This window comes from Sceloporus occidentalis, unplaced genomic scaffold (genome assembly GCF_023333645.1).
Source record: "Sceloporus occidentalis isolate IW3139 unplaced genomic scaffold, rSceOcc1.0.p SCAF_123, whole genome shotgun sequence".
NCBI lineage: Eukaryota > Metazoa > Chordata > Lepidosauria > Squamata > Phrynosomatidae > Sceloporus > Sceloporus occidentalis.
The window spans coordinates 536075-563518 of NW_028317103.1; the positions used below are offsets into that span (position 1 = coordinate 536075).

Sequence of the window (27444 nt, forward strand, 5' to 3'; positions counted from 1 at the left end):
ATTAAAAGTGTGTGGGGGGTCATTTTCAGTTTCGGCTAAGTGAACCCTGAATTTTCGGTTTTGGTCCAGAATTTTCATTTTAGTGCATCGCTAAAATAAATAGAACTATTTTATTTTTACTTATCCAGAATCCTGAATTTGTAGGCCCAGAAATCAGTGAGAGGAAAAGTAAAGGTTTTGTGTCATTTACTTTATTTTAATCTGAACATCTTATTAAAGGCCATATTTTCTCACAGCGAAAAATGAGTGCGGCCCGCGCACGTATACAATTCTGATGAAGTGGCCCACTGCAGAAAAAACTTGGACTTAAGCAGGGAGCGCGGCCTCCCTCGTGCTCCCCACAGAGGAAGCAGGACTGGAGCAGAGAATAGACCCTCCCACAAGTAAGCAGCAGGGCTCTTGTGATCCTGGCTGCCGATCTCACGCGGGCCGCACCTTGAGGATCCGCGGGCCGCATGTTGGACGCCCCTGCTCTAGTGGATAATAAATCGCTACGTTTTTTCGAGCTCACAATATTTTGGGCTCTACTTAAGATGGTATTAGAGTAGACCCTCTTCCTAAGTCTATTTGTAATGTCATTACGTGTAATTTCATAATTAAATTCATTTGAAGAGGCTCTTTTGGCACAAATGTATTCTCCTACAGGGAGATTGTGAATTACATGTCGGGGGTGGCAACTAGAGACATGTAACGTACTGTTCCCGGACGTGGGTTTACGGAACAAAGATGCATCCACCTTGGCTCCAACCACATCACCAGTTAGACAAACATCCAAAAAATTGATGGTATTTCCACCCAACTCTAGTGTAAATTTAAGATTCAACTCATTAGAATATAATGTAGGAATTTATCCGCATCTACACGTGACCCTGTCCACACCAGGAGGAGGTCGTCTATATATCGGCCATAACACCCAATCCAAGATGTGAACGGATTGGCGACCGCATATAGATGACTCTCCTCTAGGGCTGAAACAACTAATAGATAAAATTGATAATGAAAATCGTTGTCAATGATTTTCATTATCGATTAATCTAATCGATTTTTATCGATTATAAAAAGGTTTTTTTCAGAGCATTATATATAATCCGACCTCAAACAGAATCCAGAATCCAGATCCCACACAACGCTGCAGGGGACCTGGATTCCCCTCACTGTCGGCCGGTCTCTCACTTCCATCTCTCTCCCCCTTCCCATATACCCCTCTGACTCCTCCCCCCTCCCATACACTGCTCTGCCTCTCTCCCGACTCCGTTACTGACAGGCACTTTCACTGCAGCTTCATAGAAGCCTCAGCGTAAGTGATGTGCAGTAACGGAGGCTGTCTGTGCGCATCGTGCAGACCCCCACCGGCTGACAGAGAATCATCCTCTGGAATGCCTTATACCCCTATATGCCACTCTGGCACTTAGGGGGTTAAAAGGCATATTATGGGGCAGAGTGGCATATAGGGAGGTATAAGGCATTTTAGGAGGCAGAGTGGCGTTAAGGGGGCATTTAATAGAGCACTCTGCCTCCTGGAATGCCTTATACCTCCCTATATGCCATTCTGCCCCATAATATGCATTTTAACCCCCTAAATGCCAGAATGGGATATAGGGGTATAAGGCATTTCTGGAGGCAGAGTGGCACATAGGGGGTCAAAAGGCATACCATGGGGCACAGTGGCATATAGAGGGTTAAAAGGCATATCATGGGCCACAGTGCCATATTGGTGTGGCAAGCCTGGGGGCAGATGTGCGTAACTGGGGGACAGGTTGGAAAATACAAGGAAATAAAAACAAAAAAAATATTTTTCTCAATCATAGCTTTTATTTAAAAAAATAGTTTACATGAATTAACATTTACTGGTAAAACTTTTTTCCTTTAGGGTCGTCTTATATTCAGGCTTTTTCTTTTTTTTTCCTAAGTTAATATTCAGATTTTGGGGGGTCGTCTTATAATCGAGCAAATAAGGTACTTAGAGAATCAACAGGATAAAGAAAGTTTATTTAAAAGGAGAAATACTATCACAACAAGAGGACATAGTCATAAACTAGAGGGGCAAAGGTTGAACGGTAACATCAGGAAATTACTTCACAGAAAGGGTAGTGGGCGCATGGAATAGCCTTCCAGCAGAAGTGGTAGAGGACATTTAACCCCTTAAGGACCAGGCTGTGTTTTACCTTTTGTACCATTGGGACCGAGGCTGTTTTAATACTTTTGCGGTGTTCGTGTTTAGATGTAATTTTCTCTTCACTCATTTAGTGAACCCACACAAATTATATGTTGTTTTTTTCAGGACAAGAAGGGCTTTCTTCAGATACCATTGTTTTAATCATATCTAATTTCCCATAAAAAAAATAATAAAATATGATGAAAAATGTAAAAAACCCCCACATTTTCTGACTTTTACCCCAAAAATCTTTTACTCATCCAAAAAAGCTAATGAAAAACCCTACTAAATATATTCTACTATTTGTCCTGAGTTTAGAAATACCCAATGTTTTTATGTTTTTTTGCTTTTTTTCTGCACGTTATGGAGCATTAAGTACAGGTAGCGTTTTGCTATTTCAAAACCATTTTTTCCAAATCTGGTAATTCTTCCCCCCATGTGCCATTTCGGGTATCTTTGAAGCCGGCCAATGCAATTTACCCCATCAAATCATATATTTTTGAAAACTAGACACCCCAAGGTATTTCAAATGCTAGTATTTTAACCCTTTCCATGCATGAGATTCTACCACCAGCCTTTGCCACACTTTGTGTTAGTATTTTTTTGGTATTTTTTTTTACACAAATTGTACTTTGGGTATACATTTATAGCTCCAGGTATACGTCACTATCAAACAACACCCTAATATGTGTTCAATAACATCTCTCGAGTACAGTGATACCACCCATGCATGGGTTTGACTGCTGTTTGGGGTTAAAAGGCCACATTTGGGAAGTGCGCTTTTTCCCCCCTATTTTGGTCAGTCTGTGCCTATGCCCTATCTTTGAGCCTGGCCACTACAATTTACCTCATAAAACCATATATTTTTGAAAACTAGACACCCCAAGGTACTTAAAATGGTAGTATTTAACCCTTTCCATGCATCAGATTCTACCACCAGCCTTTGCCACACTTTGTGGTAGTATTTTTTTTTTTTTTTTCCCACACAAATTGTACTTTGGGTATAAATTTATAGCTCCAGGTATACGTCACTATCAAACAACACCCTAATATGTGTTCAGGAACATCTCCCGAGTTGAGTCATACCCCACATGTATGGGTTTGTCTGGTGTTTGAGGTTAAAATGCCACATTTTGGAAGTGCGCTTTTTTTTTTCCCCGTTTCGGTCAGTCTGTGCCTATGCCCTATCTTTGAGCCCGGCCACTCCAATTTACCCCATCAAACCATTCATTTTTTTAAATTAGACACCCCTTGGGTATTTGAAATGCTTTTATTTAAATTTTTCCACGTCAGGATTTTTGGGAAGATACAGCGCTAATTTTAGCACTTGCTCATAATAATAATCTTTATTTTTTTATTTTATTTATTTTACTCTTTTTGGACTTTTTTTTTACATTTTGCTGGAACTGGATAGTTCCTCTAAAGCATAATAATTTTTAAATGTTACCATGTTTTTTTTTAAGCTTTTTCTTTTTTTTTTTAAATATTTACTAATCACATAGTGATTAGAAAGCTGGCCTCCATTGACTTGTATGGTTGAATGCAGTACCTGTATTCAACCAGCAAGTGGAGCCAGAGTTCTCTAGAAGGTCAGGAGACCGTCTAGCGAACTTTTTCAACTATTATTTTTTTTCCCGGGCCGCCGCCATCTTGCGGATGGTGAAGACTGTGTGCAGCTGCGGCTGTGACCGCTCTCCGGAGCGGTCACAGTCCATCAAGAGGTAAGTGTTTGGTGTCGCTGGATGCCTCCTGATCGAGGCATTCCAGCGACACCATTGAAGTTTAGGAGGTGATCGTTGATCGCCTCCTAAACGCTTTTAAAACGGGCGTCCGCCGCCATACAATGTATGGCGGCTGTTGACGCCCCGGGGAGGGGCCAGACATGGCCCATCATGCCGATCTCGGTGTTGCTGAATGCCTCGACATCGAGGCATTACAGCAACACCGTTTAAGCTTAGAAAGTGATCATTGATCACTTTCTAAGCTTGTTTAAGTCTGATGACGTGTCAGGCACGTCATAGGTCGTTAAGTGACCGTTTTGCATGACGTGCCTGACCCGGCAATGGACGTTAAGGGGTTAAGCAAGCACGGGATAGGCATAAGACCAAGCTAGATATAGGATAAGGGCAGGTACTAAGGAAAGTGCTCAGAGGTCGGGCAGACTGGATGGTTCTTAATCCTGCCGTCATGTTCTATGTTTCTACGAAGTAGATGTTTCCGTTTGAACGACAAAATACGGAGCTGTGGAAAAACCCCAGAGTTGATGCAGGAGTGGCCAAAGCCACAAAGAGGACAGTTTTTTCTCTGGAGGACGCAGCAAATTTGAATGAACCCATGGATTAAAGGGCAGACTCTGCAGCAAAAAAAGGGCTTTTGAGGCAGCAACAGCCAACCTCAGCCCTGCCATAGCAGTAGCATGAACTACAGCCTCAAATCTACTTCAGTCCCACCTGGAGACGACCCTGCAATTACTACAAGGGAGAAGTTCCAGAAGATACAGGATTCCATCATGTTGGTAAGGCTACAAAAGAAGTCAACAATAAGAAGCCTGGGCACTATCTACAGAAAACAAGGGAAGGCCATAATCCAGGGATACTCATAGCTCCGTATTGGCCAAAGAGGGCTTGGTTCACCAAACTCATTTGTTCCAGAATTTGTCCTGAAGGTATTTTCCAGGTTTCATTTGAACCAGGAGATTATCCCACCCTCCTTTTGTCTGGATCCAAAGAATTACAAGGAACAAAAGCTCAACACTTTAGACTTGCGGAACTGCATCCAAATATAACTTGCCAGAACAGAATCCTGGAGGAAATACATACAGTTCCCTGTTTATCTCATTCTCAGGTGTCAGAAATAGAATGAAGGTGACCAAGACTTGGCCATTGGATAAAGCGATATCTGAATGCTATGCCTCAGCAGGTCTGGAGCCTCTCTCCAACTTAAAAACTCAACCAAATCCATTTCTGCCTCCTGGGCTGAACTTTCATGTCTGGATCCATTGTTGATATGTAAGGCAGCCATCTGGACAATTTTCCACATGTTCACTAAGCACTACAGGATTTTATTTATAATTGTGTTGATTTGTCCTTTTATAGTTGAGCTACTGAAATAAGGGAACTGTGTATGAAAATGCTTGCAATTCCTAAAAGTTTCATACAATATTTTTGCTCATCCCCTTGAATTAAAGCTGAAAGTGTACACTTCAAATACATCTCGGTTGTTTCATTTCAAATTCATTGTGGTAGCATGGAGAGAGATAAAATTATGAAAATTTTGTCATTGTCCAAATATTTCTGGACCTAACTGTACAAACATTTTTAAAACACAAACACTCTCTCTCTTTCCCATTTCTCATAATTTTGCCCCTGTTTCCTTTCTGTAAATCTCTCCCATTTTCAATGATCTCTTCCATTTTTCTTTATCTCAGCTCTTTTCTTTGTATTACTCCCCTTTTTATTTCTATTTTCTATTCATTTAATCCCTTCTCATTTCTCCTCTCTCTCTCTGTACCTCTCATTTTCCCTATTTCCCCCCTTTGTTTCTCTTTTCATTTTATCTTTCTTTTTCTCATCTTTTCTCTATTGCTCTTTTTTTCCCCTGTATTTCTCCAGTACCTTCTTACCTCTCTCTTACTTTCACTTTAATGCTCTCCTTTCTCCTTGGTCATTATTCCCTTCTCATCTCTTCCTTCTGTATCTCCCCCTTTTCTTTATTTGTTCTCTTTAAGCTTCCCATCTTATTTCTTGACCCCCCCCTTTCCTCTTATATTTTCCCTCTCCTTTCTTTCATCTTTTATCAGTTTTTTTTAGCTTCCCAACTTTTCTCTTGCCTCTTCTCTGTCCCCCCCTATCTTTATCTCTCAAGTTTCTCATTCTTTTAATCTCTCCTTTCTATTTTTCCACTTTTATTTCTTTGTTCTCGTTAACCTTCCCATCTTATTTTTCTTTTTCTTTTCCCCCTTTCCTCTTATCTTTCCCCTCTCCTTTTTCTCCCACTTCCTCATGATCGCTTCTTATTCTTTATTTCATCTCTTCCATTTCTCTTTACCTCTCCCTTTTCTCATTATTACACCCCTTTCTATCATTTTACTCCAAAAGGGATCAAATGCTTGGAAATGTCTCAGATTGTTAATGATCTACCTGGGCTTCTGGGCAGCCAGCGGCAGGAGATCAACCTTCACTTACAGTGGGAATCAGGCACACGTTGTGAAGGATAAAACATTACGTCCTCTGCTTTACATTTTTTGCGTGGATTATGACACTCCCATATTCCAGGGAGCCCTTTGAACAATGAATGCACATTAAAGTACTTTATTCTTTATAACTCCAATGCATTTGCAGTAGGAACCAAAACAAATTTAAAAGGTACCTCTCAGCTGCTATATTTATTAAAGCGTACTTGATGGCAGTCCTACCTGGCTCCTGGCAGCGTCCTTGCAATGCCCCACCAGACTGCATTGCAACAGTCACTGCCACTGCATGCACACTCACAATGAATGGGGGTGCGACTAATGGGGGTGCGCATGCACTCCTATTCAAGTATAAAAAAGCACCAGGGCGTACAAATACATCATCCCTTAGCTCTAATGAATGACCTCATAACCACACCAAGCACAGTCATCAGTGCTTAGTGATTCCAGTGCCCCAGTGGAAGAATACCATTGTTATCCTGACCCCTTGCCATTGCCCTACCTGCACTACTATCACCTGTTAACAGATGAACCTATAGCCTGGGCCCATCATTTACTGCACAAAGCCCTAAAGACATGGTCATCTTTCAGTGTCTCAATGGCTACCACCTTTGATAACCCCCAGCTCCTTGTGAGCCCTATAACAAGGCTAGCGCCCTGTAGAGGAATAAGTTGCTACAGAAACTGCATTGAGAAACTAGGGCTCTCTAAAACTGCTGAAAGATGAACTAGCCAGAGTGGGAATTCATGAGACTTTACAACAATTAGCTTAGTAATGCAGTTGGACCAGAGATACATAGATGATCACCTGGAAAAGGCACAACATCAAAACATGAAAAACCCATCTAAGTTGGGCAGGCCCATGACCCTCTTTCAGCAGCTGAGAAAGCCATACCAAAACGGCTTAATCTGTGCATGTACTGTGGCCAAGCTGGGCATTTGAAAGACTGTAAAGAATGCCTACTTGTTCCCAAAAGCACACTAGACGTTGTTGCCCTGACTATATCTGTTTCTTTACAGTGGGGCCCTAAGAAGACACGTTTGATAGGCATCATAGACTCTGGAGCCAGCAGATGTATGGATGTACTGAGCATACCAATTCAATTCTAGCAAACCAATCAAGCTCTAGAACAGTACCTTAGTTTCTACATTTCCTAACAACGGAGTGTTGCTGCTCCCTGTGGCTGAATTTGTTTACAATAATGAAATCCATAATGCTTCTGGACTTTCTCCATTTTTCAATACTTCCGACTATCATCCTGTCCTCCACATTCATTGTCCAAATCCCTCTACTGTTGAACGCTTATCTCTTTACCATATTACAGTAAAACCTTCACAAAGTGCAAGCTGCATACAAGAGAGTAGCGGTTCATCGCCGACATTCCAACCCAAGATACTCTGTGGGAGAAAAGGTTTGGCTGTTGACTATTAATCTCCACCTTGTTTGTCCTTCAAGAAATTGTGCCAAAATACGTGGGTCCTTACACTGTGGAAGCAATAATAAATGCAATGGCAGGCCACCTCCTGTCCAGTAATATATATATTTCACGTCTACCACCTGAAATCTTGGACAACGTCTATACTACCCACCTCTCCCCGCCTGATCCGGTACATCTCGATGGGGAGAAAGAACACGAAGTCCAAGAAATCTTGGATCGTGGAGTTTGACGTGGTCACCTTGAATACCATTGGCTGGGGTATGCATCAGAGGAACATTTCTGTAAGCCTGTAAAGAGCTTTCTCCCATATGAATCCGAGGCTTTTATAGATGACATCCTGTATGTCATGCCCCTGCTTATGTCCAGAGGTCACCTTTGATGGCCCTGTTGTGGTCATCACCGGGTCCTACATGGCTCACGGCGGCGTCTTTACAGCTTGTCTGACAGACTGAATGCCAAGAGTCCCCACCTCCTGCAATGAATGGTGTGCCTAACCCCTTGGTACTGCTTGTAGGGCTACTACATTGACACCTGTGATTCTACCACCTCAGTAGTGATCAAGAGGTGTCTCCTCCTGCGTTGGATATGCAGACAGTGAGCTGACAAGTCCCTTTAAATTGCATAGAAAAATTGAGTTTGTTCACACAGGAGACACACCACGTTGTTCATAGTTATGTCAGAAATAAGCTTAGACGTCAGTGTGATTTCCACATTAACAGAATCGATAAATTCATGGATTAATTCTTCTATTCATGCAAAGAATTGATTAAAGTGTCTGAGATGTGGGAATGTCTGAATTTCCAAAGTTGACAGGCACAGGCTGTTTTGTACCTATGCACTGCTAATAACATAGGGGATCTGATGTACCCAAACTATGAGGTATAACAATCCTATATCAAATATGAGGAAATTCTGGTGAAATCATCAATACAGTAATAACCTGCATGTGCTCTGCATTCTCCTCCCTAGTAAATTGTTTCATGTATAGTACAGGGAGTTAATGAGGCCTCCTTAGGTGCATTAATACCTTTCCAGCACTCTACCTCTGTCTCCAACCTTCCTTTGCATCTGCCCGTTCCTAAACTACCTTGATGAACCTGCCTTTGTCTTCATAAGTGTGAGATATATATATATATGACAACCCTATAGGAAAAAAGTTTTACCAGTAAATGTTAATCCATGTAAACTATGTAAACCATTTCTTTTTAATAAAAGCTATGATTGAGAAAAATATTTTGGTTTTTATTAACTTTTATTTTCCAACCTGCCCCCCAGTTATGCACATCTGCCCCAGAAATGGCTTATACCCCTTATATACCACTGTGCCCCATGATATGCCTTTTAACCCTCTATATGCCACTGTGCCCCATGATATGCCTTTTGACCCCCTATGTGCCACTCTGCCTCCAGAAATGCCTTATACCCCTATATGCCACTCTGGCATTTAGGGTGTTAAAAAGGCATATAGGGAGGTATAAGGCATTTTAGGAGGCAGAGTGGCATTAAGGGGGTTAAAAGGCATTTCATAGAGCACTCTGCCTACGGAAATGCCTTATGCCCCCCATTTAACCCCCCCAAACAGCGGGTAGACGTCTACGCGATTCGCGTAGGCAACTTCCGTTGTAGCCAGAAGGAGGTGCAGTTTGTTTGCGTCCCTTGCGCAGACCTTCCCCCACTGTCAGAGAGAATTCCTCGCCCTGGTGCGGGGAACTCTGATCTCTGACAGTCGGGAAAGGTCTGCGCGATGGACGCAAACAACCCCCGCTGCTAACCGCACCTCCTTCCAGCTGCAGCGGAAGTTGTCTACACGAATCGCGTAGACATCTACACGCTGCCCCGGCTACATGACTGGGGAGTCAGAAGCACCTGTAAGTCTTTGGGGGGGGGGGGGGGGGGCATAAGACAGGAGAATCCAGGTCCCCTGCAGCGCTGCGGGGGATCTGGATCTCAGTCTCATAGTCAGACCTATTTGAGGTCCGATTACAAGGACGACCCCAATTATAAGACGAGGGGTATTTTTCAGAGCATTTGCTCTGAAAAAAACCGCCTTATAATCGAGCAAATATGGTGTATATATATATATATATATATATATATATAGTCTGAAACCTTGAGAGGCAAGATAATCTGAGGAATTCAAAACATTACCAAAGGCAAAGACTGTTTGAGCTCATAATCCTATGAGACATTTTGTTGAAAAGCAGAGAATGGTGACAAAAGCAGTCTTTTATAATGAGTATGACACATATTTTGAATGCTTCGACACAGGCTATTAGCGAATAGTTCTGGCTTTATTCATAGCTATACACATACACACATCCAATAATAATTTACCTGGTGGCACATCTTCCACATTTTGGTACCAGAACACTGGAATTCCAGACTTGGTTAGTCCTTTCTTGTATACAGGTAAAAGCTCACAAGGTTTCTCATCAATGCTCTTTCCGGTTAAGGTTATCGCTTGGACATCGCTTAGCTTTGGGCTCACTTCTACTAAATGTAGAGAGATGTCACAGTTGTTCAGTAAATGTGAAAGTTGACTAAAGACCTAAAAAACAGCAAAAGTATAAAAAAAAAAAAAATTAAATACTTTTTCAAATTAAAATGAATTTATTAAAATAACTGGCAATACATTATGTTATGCAATAACTCTCTCCACTCTCATAGCCTCCCTTTTTCTTCCAACCTGCAACACCTTTTTTTCTACCTTCAACTCCCTTTTCTGTCCCTCCATACCCACACCACAAACCTCTCTCACTGCCGAAGAGCCTTTTACACTTGTCATATCAAACACTAGTGACCCAGTGCCATTGGAAAACATGCATGCCCATGCCATCACACACCATACCTACAATTACGTAATTTTAATGAAATCCCACAAAAACACAATCTTCTGTGAGAGTTCAGTACCTTTGAAGGGTTGCATAGACAAGATGCCCTCCCGCCGCACGGGATATCTCTTTTATAAGGGACTGTCAATCAGGGGGTGGATGACTCCTTACCCACTTTCACTGGGAAGCGGGAAAGAGTCTTAGGGGGTCTCGTTACTACGGCCAGAACGGGAAAAGATCTTTCAATTAACTCATGCTTGTTCCATGAATACTGAGACTCAGGAGCTTTCTTACAAATTGCTCACAATGTGGTACCGCACGCCAGCACGCCTACATGCCATATTTCCTGACCACCCAGATGAGTGTTGGCGCTGTGGACATCCGGGAGGCTCGGTTCTACATATTTGGTGGGAGTGCCCCCTTATTGTTCCATTTTGGAGGCAGATTCATGATACTATCCAACTTTTCACGGACTCTCTGCCTCCCTTCCAACCTGTATCTTACTTATTGCACCATACTTCTGACTCGATTATACAAAAAATCTATTGTGCGCCACTTACTCAATGAGGCCAAAGCCTTGATCCCCTTGCATTGGAATAAGGTATCACTACCCTCCTTTCGAGAGTGGATATTGAGAGTAGAGAATGTACGGGTTCTTGAAGAATTGGTGGCTGGGCATATGGGTCAGGAGGCACAACATGGGAGGAAATGGTTCTACTGGTCCCGTTTCGTGGCTGATCCATCTACACGGGTTGGTCTAGATTGAATTATGGGTTAGCTGGTGAGGTCTGGATTGCGTTCTGGGATTTGCCAAGCCATGTATTGTTGTATTCTTCTTTATTTTCTGTATTTTTTGTCATTAACTTTATTATTATTATTTATTATTGTTATTTAGTTCTGTTTCTTGTTCGCGGTATAACACACCTTGTCCTGCTGTGTCAGGACTCCCTCCTTTATGTGTGTTCCCCTTTTTTCCCTCCTTTATTGACAAAATCAATAAAACTTTGATTTATAAAAAGAAAAAGCTAAGAGCCGACACTTTCAGCGCATATTTATTTAACTGTAACTGAATTTATTTTGGTAAAAATGACGAAATAACAAAACTTTTGTCAATGTCCAAGTATTTCCGGATGTAACTATATACACATATATATATACATACATACATACATACATCACACATATATACACACACGCTTTTGACGCCTTCGATGCAATAAAATATTTGTTCTTTAAGAGAGTTTTGGCTGTAAGAGATACATTTATATTTGATGGATATAGTTCTTCAATTAGAATGTTATCAATGTATCCATTTATTTTAGACACTAAATATTTAAGAATGCAATATTTTAATGATCGATAGATGTTTGTAACAATTATCGACATTTGTAAAAGCAATTTCGGAAGCATTAATTTCAGTGTATGGTAAGAAATATATTTGTTTGTATGATATATACACCAAAAAAATACATAATAGCCTACACAATTAAGGATAAATCAAACATTATTGGTAACACTTTCCTTTGAAAACCAAAGTATCCTGGCACTTACTCTTAAAATGTCATTCATCAGGGTGCCTCTTCCTGGACCAAGTTCCACCAACTGAAAAGCTTTGGGTTTACCAGCAGATATCCATTCACTAATGTACCATATCCCTAAGACCTGTATATAAACAGAAGGGAAAGAAATGTTATGAAATCATAACATGATGTAAAATTAAGGCAGCATTCCAGCCCTATTAGCATGTTCAATACATAAGGAGTAAATTTTGCTGTATGAAAATGGGGAATTATAGTCAGTTGGTGCTTAAAATCAGTGGTGACAGCTGTAGCCAATCATGTTTGCTATCTGAAAATTGATGTTATGCTAGCATACATGAAATTGTACATTGGACCAGTGATTTCGATGGAAGCGCTATTGAGCATGCGTAAAATGTTTACATACTAGCACTTCTTTTTAGTAGAGGGAGCCAGGGGACAAAATACATCATTTTCTTCCAATAACTACTCAATGTATAATCCAACTCGCATACAGAAAAAGCATGAGCAAGATGGACTCCAACATTCATTTAAACACACTACAATTTGTGGGGACTAGACTGATCTGTAAACCTTTAAACTCAGATGCCAACTATATACGTCATATGTGGTGGCACATAGATGTTTTAGGTTGATAAATATGTATAATATATTTCAAAAGGTGATCATTGTTGACTTTGTTTGCATGCGCCTACCCCTTGTGGTTGTGGCAGCACCATGAGATTTCTAAGGGAAAAAACAAGCCTCCTGGCTTGTCTGGTGTTTGTAGATTAGTGTTAAGCAATGCTTCTACTACCCCTTAATTTTAAGTGGAAGGGTTTTCCATCACCTTTACCCACCATAACTTTTGTTATTGGTATAACATATTATACTCGCATATATATCTATTTATACACTGCTCCAAAAATTAAAGGGAACACTAAGATTACACATCCTAGATCTGAATGAATGAACAAATCGTATGACATACTTTCGTCTTTACACAGTTGAATGTGCCGACAACAAAATCACACAAAAATTCTCAATGGAAATCAAATTTATCAACCCATGGAGGTCTGGATATGGAGTCACACTCAAAATCAAAATGGAAAACCACACTACAGGCTGATCCAACTGTGATGTAATGTCCTTAAAACAAGTCACAATGAGGCTCAGTAGTGTGTGTGGCCTCCACGTGCCCGTATGACCTCCCTACAACGCCTGGGCATGCTCCTGATGAGGTTGCGGATGGTCTCCTGAGGGGTGTCCTCCCAGACCTGGACTAAAGCATCTGCCAACTCCTGGACAGTCTGTGGCGTTGGTGGATGGAGCGAAACATGATGTCCCAGATGTACTCAATCGGATTCAGGTCTGGGGAATGCGCGGGCCAGTCCATAGCATCAATGCCTTCCTCTTGGAGGAACTGCTGACACACTCCAGCCACATGAGGTCTACCATTGTCTTGCGTTAGGAGGAACCCAGGGCCAACCGCACCAGCATATGGTCTCACAAGGGGTCTGAGAATCTCATCTCGGTACCTAATGGCAGTCAGGCTACCTCTGGCAAGCAGAAGGAGGGCTGTGCGGCCCTCCAAAGAAATGCCACCCCACACCATTACTGACCCACCGCCAAACTGGTCATGCTGGAGGATGTTGCAGGCAGCAGAATGTTCTCCACGGCATCTCCAGACTCTGTCACATGTGCTCAGTGTGAACCTGCTTTCATCTATGAAGAGCACAGGGTGCCAGTGGCGAATATGCCAAGCCTGGTGTTCTCTGGCAAATGCCAAACGTCCTGCACGGTGTTGGGCTGTAAGCACAACCCCCACCTGTAGACGTCGGGCCCTCATAGAGTCTGTTTCTGACCGTTTGAGTGGACACATTTGTGGCCTGCTGGAGGTCATTTTGCAAGGCTCTGGCAGTGCTCCTCCTTGCACAAAGACGGAGGTAGCAGTCCTGCTGCTGGGTTATTCCCCTCCTATGGCCTCCTCCACATCTCCTGATGTACTGGCCTGTCTCCTGGTAGCGCCTCCATGCTCTGGACACTACGCTGACAGACACAGCAAACTTTCTTGCTACAGCTCGCATTGATGTGCCATCCTGGATGAGCTGCACTACCTGAGCCACTTGTGTGGGTTGTAGACTCCGTCTCATGCTACCACTAGAGTGAAAGCACCGCCAGCATTCAAAAGTGACCAAAACATCAGCCAGGAAGCATAGGAACTGAGAAGTGGTCTGTGGTCACCACCTGCAGAACCACTCCTTTATTGGGGGTGTCTTGCTAATTGCCTATAATTTCCACCTGTTGTCTGTTCCATTTGCACAACAGCATGTGAAATTGAGTGGACAGTGTGATTGACTTCGAGTTACACTGTGTTGTTTAAGTGTTCCCTTTATTATTTTGAGCAGTGTATTTTGTCAAATGAATTTGGTCTGCTAACAGAATCTAAAGGGGAGACCCTGTGTCCTCCATTGCCCTAAACAGATCCAATGAGTCCTCATCTAATGAGGTGGACACAAAAAGATATTCTTTATTCAAGGGCTTGCCCCAAGAACATTATGGGAGTTTTTATTTTTGTTAACAAGAAGGGCCAGCCGTACAAACCCAAAAATTACAGGTCTTTTCAATGGGATTGGGAGAGGCAGGATATGGGGAAGTACAGAGAAAGACCTCTTGTATTAGTGGAGTACACAGAGCAGGGTAGAGATTACAACAGAAACCTCTATCAGCATACACTGAAGCTGAGACTTCTGTGCTTAATAAGGGTTTTGAATTTTTTCCTGGAACATGGCCCAACAAGTTTGAGGTATTTATAGACCTCCAGAAGGTTTAAGCTCACTCTTAAAATAGTTTTTATAAAATGAACAGGAGAAAAAGCTATACCTGAGCTCAAGAGTATAGAATTTAACAAACAGGATCAGGAATGGCTTGAGGCCTTAGAGAGCGTACAGAAGGAAAAACCCTACTATATATATATATATATATATATATATATATATATATATATATATATATATATATATATATATATATATATATATATATTTTTTTTTATGTCCAACTTCTATTTTTGCTGCTGAGCGCATCATTACTTTTGAAGAGCTACAATATTACCACATATACAGTATGAAAGTCCACTACCTAACACTAGCTATTACAGTATATTGTTACAGTATTACACTATATATTTTTATGTTCAAACATTGGGAATTCTTTTTTTGTATAAGCAACAAAAAGGTTATGATATAAGTTTCTGCTTTATAAGGGTTTCACTAAGCACACAAGTCACATTTAGTGGCTATGTTTAGGAAGCCCACAAACTGCTTGACGATACCACCATGTACCAAAATAGCGGTCTACCCTACACAGGTTAATAAAGATGCTCTGCGACAACCATACACGACAGAGCATTGATCCCCAGTATTCTGTACTTACCCGCTCCAGCGGCGTTCCTCCTGTCTGTTGTCAATGGGGGCGCGGCTGGACGGGTCCGGAGGCGGAGTTCTGGGAGACTGCCCAGAACTGCGATGATGCGGTCCAGAGGGCGGAGCTTGTAAGGGCGCCAGATTTAAAAACCCAGAAAATGCTTTAGTCTGTACCCTGTTGTGGTCTATGTATTCAGAGTTATTGCTACTGCTCATTACTTTAGTTTTTGACCTCTGCCTGCCCGACGATTCTTTGCCTAGCGATTCTGTACCTTCTCCTGCTTATCCTGGTTACCAGTTTTTTGGCTCGTCTGATTACCCACTCTGTTACCGACCCGGCTATCCTGAGTACGTTACCTGACTTAACCCCGGCTCTGCTGCATTTGCCTTCTGGTTCCTGCTGTCGGGGCTCCTACACCTTGCACTCCAACTCGGCCCTTAATTTATCCACCTGCATCTGGCCTCCACACTGTTGGAATCATCCCAGTCTCCACTCCCTGTCACTAAGGGTCTCCCTTGGTGTGGGCTTCGGAGCAGAAGAACTTCTGCAGTGAGTGCCTTGGTGTTGGTGGACGTGACACGTACTCAGTAATTCAGTTATTGTCTAATATTAAATAGGATGCCAGCTGGATTTGGATTTGTCCAGATGCTGTCTTTCTCTACAGAAATATTCCCCACCAAATAGGGATCCAAGCTAATATGCCCTTGCAACAGCAACATTGAAAGTACCGTGTTTGCTCGATTATAATAACCATCATCTTATATTCGAGGTCGTCTTCTAATCAGACCTCAAATAGAGGTCTGACTACAAGACTAAGATCCAGATCCCCTGCAGCGCTACAGGGGACCCGGATCCTCCTCTCTAGCAGCCAGTGGGCGTCTGCACGATGCACGCAGACAACCTCCACTTGCTGCCACCACTTCTGACGGGGCTTCTATGACGGAGCGCCGCCATCACATGACCTTCTGGTGCTCATTCATAGAAACCCCAGCGGAAGTGCCAGCAGCAGCACAGGGGACAAGTCTAAGGAAGCACTGGTAAGTCGGGGAGGGTAAGAGTGGCATATGGGGGGTATAAGGGCTTTCTGGAGGCAGAGTGGCATATAGGGGGTTAAAAGGCATATCAGGGAGGCATAGTGGCATATAGGGGTATAAGGCATTTCTGGGGGGCAGAGTGGCATACAAGAGGGTATAAGGCATATCTTTTTCTCAATCATAGTTTTTATTAAATTGGTCTAGATGCAAATTCTTGTTCTTGGGTTGAACACTGGCTTAGCAATCAAGTACAGAGAGTTGTTATAAATGGTAAATCTTCAAGCTGGACAAAAGTGGTTCGGTTCTGGGACCAATTTTATTCAACATTTTTATAAATGACCTTGCAATAGGCGCTAAAAGTCATGTTTCCGTGTATGCAGATGACACTAAACTTTGTAAAGTAATAAAATGTGAGCAGGATATTACTTTGCTGCAGAGGGATTTAGATAGACTGTGGCACTGTGCACACAAATGGCAGATTAAATTTAATATAGATAAATGCACAAGCAACGTACACCCTAAATGGTAGTGAATTAGGGATGAGAAAGATTTGTGAATTGTTATAGACAACAAAACTAGGAAACAGTGTGCAATGTCCATCAGCAGTTGCTAAGGCCAGTAAAGTATTGTCACGTATAAAAAGGGGCATCAATTCACTGGGGATAAGCCCCCGGATTTAAAGATTTCCCTCTCAGAATCAATGCCGAGAAGTGAATGTGGAGAATCTGGGTGATAAATTGGTCCCAGATGAAGCAAGCTCTGACGAGGAGGTATATGGAATGTGGGAAGCTACTTGCAAAGGCACTTTGCAAAAAGGAGTAACAAACCCATGCCCCTAGAATTCTGAATTCAGTATTCCACAGTTTGTCTGCTCCAGCAGAGATAGTGGAAGCATTCTGAAAGTACTAGCTCCCTTTAAAAACTTACAGCAGGGCTAGGCGTCGAGGACCTGGTAGGATTTTCCAGCTACCAAGTTAAATCCTGCTAAGGCAGAATTCGTGGAGAAAAGGATTACAGATGAGGCAATATTACTATTAATTAAATCTATGATTTCAGGTAGAGCTCCCAGGCCGGATGACCACTTTACTATAGGTCACTTGGTCAATATATATAGTGGCTACATTCAACTCAATATTGGAAAGGAGAATTTAACACACAATTAGCCACAGTAAGCGTATTGCCAAAAGAAGGAAAAGACCTGACGCAATGTCACTTATTGCCCATTTTCCTATTAAATGTGGATTTAAAGATCAGTCAAGGCTTATCCCTGGGAGATTGGCAGGGGTCAACACAATGAAAGTGCTGAACGTAATACATTTTTACAGGCCAGGGCACCCTAGAGGTTTCATCAACCACGGATGAAGAGAAGGCATTGTACAGGGTGGATTGGTCTTTTCTCTTTCTTCATTGATTGGCAAGACGGAAGAGTGATTTGGAGGCGATTAAATTAAGGGAGAATTAAGGTGATTAAAAAATATACTAGCCATCAAAATCAATTTGGTGGCTAGCATATTTATTCCAAACAAATCCCATTGGGGTTCTGCATTCATTCTTCCAGACACCTAAAACAGAGTCCTGTCAAAATAGAAGTATCATCATCAGCTTTCCAATCTCCAGTGCGCATTGGAATGGAATGTTGGCCTTACCCAGAGGCAGTGGATAACACTAAAGCAATCTTTAGGCCAGTGATGGGCAACCTTTTTGGCGTGGTGTGTAAAAAAAAAAAATAAAAAAAAATAAAAAAAAAAAAAAAGAGCATAACTCGCGTGGTGTGTCACTTCGACAAAAAAACATGCACCTCTGCCCCCAGGCTTGCCACTCTGCCCCCCTGATATGCCTTCTAACCCCCTATATGCCACTCTGCCTCCAGAAATGCCTTATACCCCCTATATGCCACTCTGTCCCATGATATGCCTTCTAACCCCCTATATGCCACTCTGCCATATAGGGGGTTAAAAGGCATATCATGGGACAGAGTGGCATATAGGGGGGTATAAGGCATTTCTGGAGGCAGAGTGGCATATAGGGGGACACACTTACATACACACGCATGCCGATTTTTTTTGTTTTTAACAAATACAAAAAACATTATACAGTACAAAAAATACATTAATTTTACTCACCTTCTACTTGTCTTGACTTCCTGGTAGCTGCACACTGTTCTCCTCTATGCTGACAGGATGCCACTGACCTGACATCCGGTGCTGCAGCAGTCTGAGTGCGAGGGGGCGGAGAGCTTCCACCTCACGCTGCTCCCATCACTATGCAGCCATCAGACTGCTGGGAATGTAATCTAAACGGCCGGAGCTACTTTAACACTTTTTTTTTTTTTATTTATATGGTAAGCTGGATCGGCTTCAAAAAGTATTGAAGCAGAGGCGGCCGGCGGCATCAGCACGCATCGGCCGTTAAGATTACATTCCCAGCAATCTGATGGCCGCATAGTGATGGGAGCAGCGTGAGGGGTGAAAGGTCAGTGTGAGGGGGCGGAGCTTTCACCCCTCACACTGCTCCCATCACTAGACGGCCATTGCACACGGCTGCTGGGTGCACAGATTCTTTCATCCTCGGCGGCCGTGCAGGAGCCGAGGATGAATCGCATGAAATCCTGCGCGTGTCACCCCAAATGGCTACGCGTGTCAGCACTGACACGCGTGTCATAGGTTCGCCGTCACTGCTTTAGGCAATAGTCTGTGGCTGTGCCCAAATAGGCTAGGAAAATATTTGGCAGGCATCCTCTGGTTGGAATTTGGTTGGGTAGCCGTGGAGGAGGCTTGCTAGTTTCACTTCTACCGGTCTACAATAACCCTGATTTTCAGGCAGGAATGAGGAGTGGGTAGCTCAATGTACTTGGGTTGCCTGATCTTGTCAAGATTGCAGATGTCATCCTGGATAGTAGTGTGGTTCACATGTCGCAGCTGAGCCTGCCTGTAGGAAGTGGATCTATGCAATGTTTTTGATATATTTTAGATGGCACTTTATGTAAAATTGTTGCTATACAGTCAATATCTCTTTTACTCTTCTCTATCATGATAAAACCACTACTTTATTACAATAATGTCTAATTTCAAGTTCACAAAGGTAAATTTCACTGTAGCAGTTGTAGTTCAGTAGTGTGAGGTAGAGCCCTGCACGGGACTGCTTTTTTAATCTCGCTCCCGCTGTTTTTAATCCCGCTCCCGCAATGTGGGTGTTCCGCTCCCGCCACATTTGTGGCCAATCCCGCCCGCTCCCGCCACATTTTTGGCCAATCACGGCCGCCTCCTTACCTGATTTCCCGCGCAGTCCCGCAAGTTGTACCCTCACAGCGTCTCTTCTCTTGCTCCACCCAGGAACAAGGCGGAGTCACAGGAAGTGATGTCACATCACGTGACTCCGCCTTGTTCCTGGGTGGAGCAAGATAGGAGACACTTATGGAGCAGCGAGAAGACAGCCTTGCGGGACTGCGCGGGATTACTGGGACCCGCAGGTACAGTGCCTGACCGCACGCTCCCCGCCCACAGCGCCAGCAAGACCGCCCGCAAGTTTTTTGGCGGGTCCCGCGGGACCCGCCTCCCAATGCAGTCCTCTAGTGTGAGGTAACCAGTATGTTAACGGAATACATCAATAATTGTTGGTGAAGTTAGCTTGCACAAGAAAGTTTTTTTTTTCAGCATACCTTCCCGGGGTTGGCTACTTGAACCTCTTTTGAAGGTCAGGTTTGGTTAATGAATGGTGCCCCTAGATGTTGAAAGTTGATCTTCCCACTAATCTAAATAAGCCTCAAATGAGTCTGGCTTAAGTTCTTCACGAATTCTATACTGGCTAGTAATGTAAAGCTATATCCTCCCACCCCTCTTGGAATCCTAATAAAAACAGGATAGAATCCCATGTCAACTAAATGAAGGACAGGGGAAAAAATTAGGGATGTGATTTGCCTCAATTTGAGATCTTTATTTATTTTTGTTTCCTCCTGTTTTGATAATTTACTGCTTGTAACCAATGTTCCATCTAATTTTTCTTAGTTGGCACGCGCAGAAAATTTCTCTTGTGCAAAAATTTTCACAGAGCAAAAATTTTGTGCGCACAATATCCGCGCCGCATAAAGTTTCAAAAAAATTATTATTTTTTTCTTTTTTGGGGAAAAACTGTTGTGCGCACAATTTTTGGACGTGTGCGCTCTCTTAAAAAGCTATGTGTGCGCGCACAAGCGCACAGCTTAGAGGCAACACTGCTTGTAACTTAACAAAACAGAGAAAGCAGATATGTTTTCTCTCAGCAACCCTAGAGGTTAAAACAAGCCCCTAAATATTTCCACAACAATTGCAGTAATTGAAAAGCAAAATGGAGAAATTATAGGTAACTAAAAATTAACCAAAAAGGTTATAAAAAGGCAATTTACTTATGAAATTACATTATCTTCAAAATTATCTTTAAAAATGTAAAAAGATACAAGTACCTCTCCAAAGATCTGACTTATTTCTGGTGATGTAACAAAGTCTCCATGTTCTCCCAGCATATCATGATGCATGTAGTAACCCTTAAAATAGAAATAGGCTTAAAGTAATTAAAATATCTAAGTAACAAGGCTGTTAATATATATATATCTTCTATATGTAGTTTTTATAATTTTCCCCCAGATAATAAAATGACAGGACTTCATATTGTTTCAACAACAAACTCCAGACACCATTACAAATATCGCAGATAATGTTGTTCATGTTTAATCAAAGAGCTGGGAGGAATAAAATAAAAAATAAAAAAAAAAAAGATTAAAAATCTGCTTTATGTCGCACACCTTTAAGCAGGATGGGAGTTTCAAGTTAGTGAGCACTTCTGAGTTCAGGCACTGATACTGGACGATAAGGCCTGGTTTGCAATCTCAGTTTCAGTTTATCCCATCAAAAACTGTTTGATGGAGTTGAGGTCACGGCTCAGTCACACTCTTCTTCAAAGTCATCCAACGTCTTTATTGTTCCCAAAAAGTCGGAAGCCAAAAATTGTCCAAACTGTCTTGGTACGCTGAAGGGGACAAGGAAAATGCTGTGCTTCAAGCTTTGTTGAAACAGTTTGGGGAAAGCCCTTTTCGATTCCATCACGACGGTACCCCAATGCACAAAGCAAGGTCCATAAACTCGGATGAGTTTGTTGTAGAAGAACTTGACTGTCCTGCACACAGCCCTGACCTCAACCCCATTGAACACCTTTGGGATGAGACAGAACACAGATTACGAGCCAGATGTTCTCGTCCAACACCACTGCCACTAATGCTCTACTGAATAAATGGGCAAAAATTTCCATAGAAATGCTCCAAAATCTTGTGGAGCTTTTATAATTGTACAGGGAGGGGCCAACTACATATTAATGTCTATGTATTTAAAATACAATGTCATCCTGTTGGTGTAATGGTCAGCTGTCCCAATACTTTTGTCCATATAGTGTACAATATATACAATCAAAGCAACAGTGCCTACAGTTGTATGAGGAGTTACATACCTTTATAGGGTTTGTGAGAACTTCCCTCATGTATTCGGCAACTGGTAAAGGCCCCGTCGCTTTTATCTTCATAATTAAGTGTTTCAACAATGAATTAGTAAATGCAGGACCATCTTGATGCTTTCCAGTTTTGCTGGACTGGTATTTTACATAATGATAAGATGCAAAAACTAAAATAAAAATATACACAAAAACAAAACAAAGCATTTCAGAAATAAATCATAATGGGTCATCATAATAGTTAAATCCATTGAACCATAACTTAATTTTAAACAGAAAAACACCTCAAGGAAAAACAGAGGTTTTGTTATATGATAATATTTTACTGTTTTGAATTCGGTATCTTATGTATAGTGCTCTGATTCTCAAAAGGAAGAAAATATAAAGCACTGTCTAGTTTAATCAATTTTCAAATTTTAAACATATTTAGACACATACCGTATTGGCTCGGATATAGGCCACACCCGAATATAGGCTGCACCCTAAAAGTTTGGTGCTTTTTTAAAGAAAAAGTTTTCTAATAGATATGCTGCCACTGTCCCCCCCACCCCCGAGATATGCTGCCACTCTGCCCCCTCCCCCGACTTACCAGAGCAGACTCCCGGGTGTCTTGCGGGGCCGGAGGGGGACATCTACGTAATACGCGTATACAACTTCCGGTGCCGGCACTCAGCGGAAGTGCCGCCACCGGAAGTTGTATACGCGTAGATGTCCCCCGCCGGCCCCGCAAGACACCCGGGAGTCTGCTCTGGTAAGTCTTGGGGGCAGAGGTAAAACTAATCGTGCGGACGTTCACCAGCTGCGGCGATGCGCGTAAACATCCGCCGTCGGCACGTCTGCATGATGTGCTTTAACAATATCCCTTGCCGGGACTCCCCTCGTGGGAATTCCTGGTAAGGGAGATTGTTAAAGCACATCGTGCAGATGTGCCGGCAGCGGAGGTTGTTTACGCGCGCATCGCTGCAGCCGGTGAACGTCTGTGCGATGAGCTTAGACTATCTCCCGAGGCTGTCTGAGCGTATCAGAGAGTAGGATGCAGGTCCCCTGCACCGCTGTGGGGGGGATCTGTATCCTAACCCTGCTGCCTGCCCGGCGCCCGGAACTGCATGTCCCGGGCGTCAGGTGCTAGACCCCGAATATAGGCCGCACTTTTTCCCCCCACTTTAAGTCTTTAAAGTGGGAGAAAAAAGTGCGACCTATATTCGAGCCAATACGGTATTTGAACACATGCTCCCTTAGTTAAGCATCAGGTGGCGACATTCAACAAAAGGTAAGCTGACCTGCCCGTGTCGATCCCCCTGGACTAATATGGCAAATGTAGGCACTACTTTGATTGGTCGCCTGTCCACAAAAGGCTTAATGTTGATGTTATGAACATGATTTTCCAAAATGTGATTTACGTCATAGAAAGCAGAACTGATTTGACCTACTGGTCAATAGTAGTCCTAGAACCCCCCCCCCAAAAAAACAAAAAACTGTGTGCTTCCCAAAAGAAAAAATGTCAGTGCGCTAAGCTAGTGAATTATTATTTGAGCCTGAGACTAGCTTAGCGCACCAACATTTTTTCTTTTGAGAAGCACAGTTTTTTTTTTATTTTTTGGGGGGGGGGGTTCTAGGACCACTATTGACCAGTAGGTCCCCGTTTGCACATATTTGAGGTTGTTGGCTCCTCATCAGTCTGGTTGCAGCTTGCTATCCAGGGGTTAATTGGGAGGAGGTTTAATTGCACCTCACTCAAGACATAAATAAGGTTTTGGCAGCAGTATAAACTGCTTTGTGTGCCCACTATGTAGGAGGTGAGAGTAGGTTCTCACCCTATTGAGAGTGTGCCTTGAAGTGGCGGGTGAGATTAATTATGCTTTGGCCAATTCATATAACCAAAACCTCTTATTTATGTTATGTTTATATATTTGTTGCCAACTTTATTAGGGTGAGAAGCGCAGACGGTTTGTTTTTTTGTATACATTGTACAGCCAATACACTGTATTTGCAGCATGATTACACCAGTTTGGTAGGCCTTATATTATACATTTGTATTATTTGAGGCTGAGACTAGCTTAGCACACTGACATTTTTTCTTTCCCCTGCCCTAGAAATCATAGCCTGAGGCGATAACAGCTAGTTAACAATTCTTGTGTTATTGGTGTTCCTTAGTTACCTATAGGCAGAGGCGTATTTTCATTTATCCACATGAGTGTGTGTGTGTAGGTATAGGGCGAGTTAGTGATTTTGGCTTGCATGGTTACAACCGAAATATTGTTCGAGGTTACACCTTTCAACCAAAAAAAAAACTGCTAGTAGTTTACAATTGATACAGTTGCTATTTACATAGCAACCTATCAATACTATTAGGGCTGCAACAACTAATCTATAAAATCGTTAATAATCAATAAGGAAAGTCGTCAACGATTTTTATTATCGATTAGTCGAATCCATTTTTAATAGATTATAAAGTTTTTTCCCCAGAGCAAATGCTCTGAAAAACTCCTCTCCTTATATAATCCGACCTCAAACAGAGATCGGATTCTAACACTAGAATCCAGATCCTCCGCAACGCTGCAGGAGACCTGGATTCCCCTCACTGTCAGCCGGTGGGTGTCTGCGCGATGCGCACAGAAAACTTCCGTCTCTCCCCTCCACTTTCGCTGGGGCTTCTACGATGCCGCACCAGCATCACATGATGTAGAAGCCCCAGCGGAAGTGAACAGGAGTAACGGAGGCTGTCTGTGCACATCGTGCAGACCCCCACCGGCTGAAAGAGAATTGAGGTCTCCTGCAGAGGATCATCCTCTCTGTCAGCTGATGCACGATGTGCACAGACAGCCTCCGTTACTGCCCTTCACTTACGCTTAGGCTTCTATGAAGCTCCAGTGAAAGTGCCTGTCAGCAACGGAGGTTCACAAAACACAAGGGAGTCGGGTAGAGAAGCAGAGTGGTGAATGGGAGGGGGGAGGAAGCAGAGTGATGAATGGGAGGGGGGAGGAGGCAGAGTGGTGTATGGGAGGGGGGAGGAGGCAGAGTGGTGTATGAGGGTATAATGAATTTCAGGGTAGCAGAGTGGCGTATGGGGGTGTAATGAATTTCAGGGAGGCAGAGTGGCATATCTGGGGGAGGCAGAGTGGTGAATCAGGGAGTATAATGAATTTCAGGGTGGTGCAGGGCATTTATGGGGCAGAGTGGCATATCAGGAGGCACAGTGGCATATAGGGAGGTATAAGGCATAAATGGGGGCGAGTGGCATATTGGAAGTTATATAGCATATCAGGGCACAGTGGCATATAGGGGGTATAAGGCATATCGATATTAGGCATATCAGGGGGGCATAAGACATATCTAGGGGTAAAAGGTATATCAGGGGCTCAGTTGCATATCACTGGCATTTAAGGAGTATAAGGCATATCGGGGGCACAGTGGAATCTCTGGCATATAGGAGGTATAAGGCATATCTGGGGACAGAGTGGCAAGCTGGGGGTCAGATGTGCATAACTGGGGGCAGTTTGGTAAATAAAATAAAATAAACAGTTTTATTAAATATGAAAAATAGTTAACATATGAATTAATATTTACTAATAATTTTGGATTAAAACCTAGTTTGAGAAACACTGTTTGGGTTCTTGTAGCTTTTATTATTATGTCAGTAAAATAAGAAGGTGAATAGAGAAATGCCTTTGCGATAAAGTGATGAAAGTGTAAATTGTAAGTTTTTTTGTATTACATTATTTGCTTTTAGCCGATTAATCGAAAAAATAATCGGCCAACTAATCGATTATTAAAATAATCGTTAGTTGCAGCCCTAAATACTATAGTAAAAAAAATACCTTAAAAAGAACCATACACCATGTGCTAATGGAACTCCAATCCAGGGCTTGACTGTGCCTGAATCCAGAGGGCTTCACATAGACTGTAAGCACCCTGGGTTATATACCAGAATCCCATGTTTCATCAAGTAGTCGTTATGAACATCGGAGTTCCACGTGATATTGTTTTGCTGGGTTTTCTCACCATCTCTGTAAGCTGATCATCTACCGAAGCCAAGTATCATTGTTATTTTACTGCAATCTGTCAAAACTAGTGTGTGATTTTAATTCTGTTGTAGTGGATTCGACAAATATCATTATTTATCATTCACCACAGTATTAAAATATTTCTTACCATATAATCATATAATCGACTGGAATACCTAATTTTATATATCAATTGTATATCAAGAAACAGAGTGCATATAGATTAAATAAATGTTATTGTTATTAAGATTCCCTAATTTACCTTAATTAAATATTTTAAAGTTAGAATCAGGTAGGGCTGCAACAACTAATTGATAAAATCCATAATAAATCGATAATGAAAATCGTTGCCAACGATTTTCATTAACGATTATAAAATGAGGGTTTTTTCAAAGCAAACGCTCTGAAAAATACCTCTCGTTTTATAATCAGTTTGTGACTCACAGCAGTTACTACTTACAGTCCCTCCCTGCAGTCACTGCCGATTGAATGGAAGGAGGGACAGGGAGAAAGAAAGGGGCAGGGCCAACCGGCAGTGACCGGGAGCAAGAAAGGTGTGGGGCCAAACTGCCATTTCCTATAGCATCCACATGGCTCAAGAACTCATCTGAGTATAAAATTAATATTTGGGCTGCTGAAATTAGGGTTAATTTAGGGGCAGTTGTGGTTGATGGGGTCTTCAGGGTTAATTATGGGGCAGTTATGGTTAATGGGGTCTTCTCTTCAGGATTAATTTAATAAGGTTAATTTAAGGTGCAGTTAGAGGTAAAGGAGGGGCAAACTGAGGGGAATCTAAATCCTGGGGGCAGTGAAGATTAACCCTGTATTTATTTGTAAAAGTATTGTGTCTGTGAACGAGTTTGCAAATCTATGAGTGCACTATGGCATATCAGGGGGGTATACGGCATACCTGGGGAGGACGGAGTGACATAGTGACATATGCATATAAGGCATATAGGGTGTATAAGGCATATGTGGGGAGGGCAGTGTGGCATGTCTAGGCTCAAATGTGCATAACTGGGGGGCAGGTTGGGAAATATATACAAAAAATGAATTTTTATCAAAGCTTTTTTATTCTGCCGTTTGTTTTTAACATCCTACGTTGCTTTTACATTTTTTTTATCCGATCAAAAAAATAATCAGCCAACCAATCGATTATGAAAATAATAGTTCGTTGCAGCCCTAGAATCAGGTCACAAGTACAACAGTTTCTCTATGCCACAGCATAACATGGGGATGGACAGTAGCTCTCTGCTTGGTTGCCCCCCCCGCCATACATAACAAAGGGATAAAAACACCCACGTAATCAACTCCATAGCCAAAGCACTGCTACAGGTGTGGGTTCCCCATCCCTAACATAAATGGCGCACTTGA

General features: G+C 42.4%; 1 protein-coding gene across 1 annotated transcript in view; it reads right to left on the reverse strand.

Annotated features, from left to right (window-relative positions):
- LOC149282079 (protein arginine methyltransferase NDUFAF7, mitochondrial-like) overlaps positions 1-27444 on the reverse strand; it is a 59635-nt gene that overhangs the window by 31739 nt on the left and 452 nt on the right. The window contains exons 2-5 of the mRNA XM_089498619.1: positions 22067-22236; positions 21030-21110; positions 12166-12276; positions 10118-10331 (exon numbers count right to left, since the gene is read on the reverse strand). Of these exons, the coding sequence (XP_089354745.1) occupies positions 10118-10331; positions 12166-12276; positions 21030-21110; positions 22067-22236 (576 nt within the window). The remainder of the gene's footprint in view (positions 1-10117; positions 10332-12165; positions 12277-21029; positions 21111-22066; positions 22237-27444) is intronic.